The sequence below is a fragment of the Saccostrea cucullata genome, unplaced genomic scaffold (assembly GCF_032062105.1).
Source record: "Saccostrea cucullata isolate Sc308-1 unplaced genomic scaffold, CSIRO_AGI_Scuc_v1 ctg2927, whole genome shotgun sequence".
Lineage (NCBI taxonomy): Eukaryota > Metazoa > Mollusca > Bivalvia > Ostreida > Ostreidae > Saccostrea > Saccostrea cuccullata.
Window position 1 is genome coordinate 27,922 of NW_026925775.1, and position 4,112 is coordinate 32,033.

A 4,112-nucleotide genomic window follows, 5' to 3' on the forward strand; every position below is an offset into this window, starting at 1 on the left:
AATCCATGTTTTCCTGCAATAATGAATATTATATAGTATTAATAAATATATATATTTAACGAAAACTAAGGAAAAAAGCAGGAAAACCCTTCTTAGTTTTTTGTTCTACATTGATTTAAGACCAAAGAACTCAATATAGGAGTCGTATTTTATTTATCTTGATTATACATTTTCCCTAAATCATTTAACGTAAGATACATGCATAAATATCAATTATAAAATAATAAACTGACAAGCTAACAATTTATTTTCTACGACCCCCCCCCCCCCAAAAAAAAAACACAAACACACTCACCCTCACACACAGCCCCCCCCCCCCCCCCCCCCCCCCGTAATATTGTTGAACTTATAAAAAGATGTGAAGACACTTAACTCTGTTTTCTATTGATAGTCTTTTAAGAATATTTTAATTTCAACATTTTTAACATCAATTAATTTCTTTTATACAATTAAGTGTGCTTGTTCTACGGTGGTATATTTAGGACACGCAATTATTTTTTTTTTAATACCAGAAAAAAATTATCTTGTGAAAACGAGATAATTATCTTGTGAAAACGAGATATTATCTTGTGAAAACGACTTATTATCTTGTGAAAACGAGATATTATCTTGTGAAAACGACATAATTATCTTGTGAAAACGAGATATTATCTTGTTAAAACGAGATTTTATCTTGTGAAAACGAGATATTATCTTGTGAAAACGACATAATTATCTTGTGAAAACGACATAATTATCTTGTAAAAACGAGATATTATCTTGTGAAAACGACTTATTATCTTGTGAAAACGACTTATTATCTTGTGAAAACGAGATATTATCTTGTGAAAACTAGAGAATATCTTTTGAAAACGAGATATTATCTTGTGAAAACGACATATTATCTTGTGAAAACGAGATATTATCTTGTGAAAACGACTTATTATATTATGTCGTTTTCACAAACGCATTTAAATGGTTTAATTTCTTGGATCTTTGTGTGGGGATGGGGTTCCTAACCATATTGTATGAAAATATGAGTGAAATTGTGTGTCTTTCATGGATTTTATATCATTGCAGTGTATGTGTTGTTTAATTTAATAGTCAGAAATTACGGAGTTTCCTTACGTGATAGTAATGTACATGTATTAAACGTTACACCCCCCCAACACACTAATTACGTTTTATTTTGTTATTTTAATGGTTCTACAGATTCTTCTATACACTTCACCACTCCTTCTTTAAAACAAACATAGATCCGCACTTTCTCTTTTTCCACCTTGGACATGCGCCTTTTTGTTTTGTCTTGTTTATTGTGCTATTTTTTTTCATTGCGCTCACTTTGAACCGAGAGCACGGACTTTGTAAAAAAAAAAATGGATGAGCTACCAGATATTCCAGATGGTAAGTTTTGTTTAACTTTGTTTTTTCTTACGGTTTAAACTCAAAGAAGTATGATTCTCTATACATTATGCAATTCTTTATGTAATTATACCTGCATTTTTAATAAATACATGTGTGCATATATATTTTTAGGGGGGGGTATTTATTTATTTATTTATATATGTGTGTGTGTTTTGTTTCTTGCGTTTTAAAAGAAAATCAACTCTTTAAACTTGTGCAAAGTATGTAAACATTGGTTAATATTATTTACACATACTAGTACTACAGAAAAATACTCACACTGACGTGGCTTTCGCATTTCGATGTGATATCGGGAATCAAAAGGCCCGTAACTCTAAGGTCTTATGCATTAAACATTTCGGGGGTGGGGTTAAAATCACTTATCATATATCAACTTCTGTACCAAATTTCCTCAATTATGTTAAAAAAAAAATAATAAAATTGAATGGAAATTAATTCAAGATATTTATAGTACACTAACACGCGCACAGAAATAAAACGCTTTGATAAAAACGAGATTCCTTGATTAGTTTTGGATTAATACGAATCGTTTTCTAAAATGCTTCTTTTTATTCATTTTAGTCCAACTGGTTAAATAAAGGAGGGTGCATTTTTTAATACGTGTTTTTTCTGTAAATAAATATCTAGTGATCTTAGTGTAACCCCCCTCCTACCCCACACACATGCATACGCACCATATTTAAGTGATATTCACTGTCTACCTTAATATACTTTAAAAAATTATAAAAGTTTTTCATTTTTTTACTGATATTTTTGTATTACAGAATATTGTGAACATCAAGCTTTTGTCAAAAGGAAACGTGTTATAAAGTTCTGCAACCAGGAGATCATACTAATGCTGAGGAGCTACCAGGTACATCCGTGTGCCTGGATTCAAATTCGTAAATCTATGCTTGAAAATATCCACCAACTCCCATCTGAAATCAAAATATGTACAAATCATCATCAGTAAAACAAATTAAAGACAGGCTGTCTGCAAAACTTTCAAAACTGCTTTCTATGTCAGATGGCGACATAGAAAATATTACAATAAGGTGAGACACTTGCATATACCAGTACCTTATAGTTAATTAAAATATAAAACTGAGAAACATTATTCAATAAAAACGCGTGAATACTGAGTAATAAAAAAAAACAATGAAATAAATAAAAGGCAACAGAATAATATTAAGATTTTTTTCAGGAATGAGTTAAAAAAGGTTAGAAGTATCGAAATGAAGCTAGCACGACCTACATGCTATCAAGGGAAACAGGCGGGATCACTGGATCCGAGATCACAAATTACAGGAGAGCTGTCGTCCGACGAAGATGAGACACTGTCTGCGGGTCCATCAAAGTATGTACCTTGTACTTCTAAATCAACCAGTGCGAATGCCCAATTTGCGTCTGCACCTGTCCCCTCTAGTCCTGGTCCTTCAGCATCTTTCCGATCTTTGCCTGTGTCTTCTGTTGGTTCTTCAACTCGACCATCTACTCCAATGTCTCGCCCTGCATCTCTTCCATCTAGCTCTTCCTCCAACCATCCAACATCCAATTCTTCAACAAAGACCAAGACCAAAGCTACCAAAAGGTCACTTCTTAGTGTAATGCGTGAAAATCAGGAAGCTTACAATAAGTGCATTACCACAAAAATCCCAAAACTTCTCAAGGCCCTTGGAGTTAACTCAGATGAGACAGAATCTGATTGATTAAAATAAAATATATTTAACCTTTATCTGGGTCATTACATGAGAATAAAAGTAAAAGAGCTTTGTTCGCCTTAACTTGATTAAACCTCACAAGTGTCTCTCATTTAAATAATTACGATTTTCAATTATGAATGAGTTAAATAACTTATTGGTTACATACTCATTATCAATTGAAAATAGAATTCTGTGAAAGACATAATCATAAATTTATCATGTTAATCATATTTTACGTTAAGTTATTGAGAAGTTTCGAAAATAAACATAATATTTTTGGATTTAGATAAACAATTAGCAGCATGCATGTTTATCTAAAAAATATTGTTCAGTAGACTTAGATACTCTACTGTAGGTTTGCAAGAAGTTTCATAAAAATAAAATTATATAAACTTAATCGAACATATAGTAGAATTGCGATTATCAATTTTAAAAAGAAATGCAATATGTAGTTCTTAGTATATTCTTTAAGTTACGCTTTTGACATGTTCCCTCACCTGTAAAGTCCGCAATCCGTAGTACGTTGTCAGGTGTACGCGATTCCGAAAATGTTCAATAGCCAATCGGAGTAAACGAATTCAACAGAGAATTCGAGATAATATTGGTAGTCGGTAATAAACTCAATATAACTCAACTAAAAAGCTGAGATAAACCTTTAACTGGGCTATTTAATAATAAAGACATTATCCTTTGGACTAAAACTGGCGTGTTTTTCTGTTTACAATTAGTTACATTTTAAATATAACAATGATTTTGATTGGTTCATGCAAACTTAAATAAGGCCAATCAGAGAACGCATTTCTAACCCCTTCAAACTTAGCCTATTCGGTTAAGGGTTTATGTGGAGCGGAGTGGATCAGAAACTCTTGACTTGGGAAGATGGATGAGAATTGAGAACATTGAATCAAACAACAATTTTTATAAATGTTTAATCAATGCATTTAAGACACTTGAACAAAATCAAAGCATAAAGGTATTATGTACACGAGATTTTATATATATTCTATAAAAATTCCTATTTAGTAT

At 31.7% G+C, this 4,112-nt stretch overlaps 1 protein-coding gene across 1 annotated transcript; it reads left to right on the forward strand.

Annotated features, from left to right (window-relative positions):
* Positions 1-2,334: 2,334 nt before the first annotated feature.
* On the forward strand, positions 2,335-3,092 carry LOC134269794 (uncharacterized). Its single transcript, XM_062752002.1, has 2 exons — positions 2,335-2,438; positions 2,588-3,092. The coding sequence occupies exons 1-2, from the start codon at positions 2,335-2,337 to the stop codon at positions 3,090-3,092; spliced, it is 609 nt and encodes a 202-aa protein (XP_062607986.1).
* Positions 3,093-4,112: the final 1,020 nt, after the last annotated feature.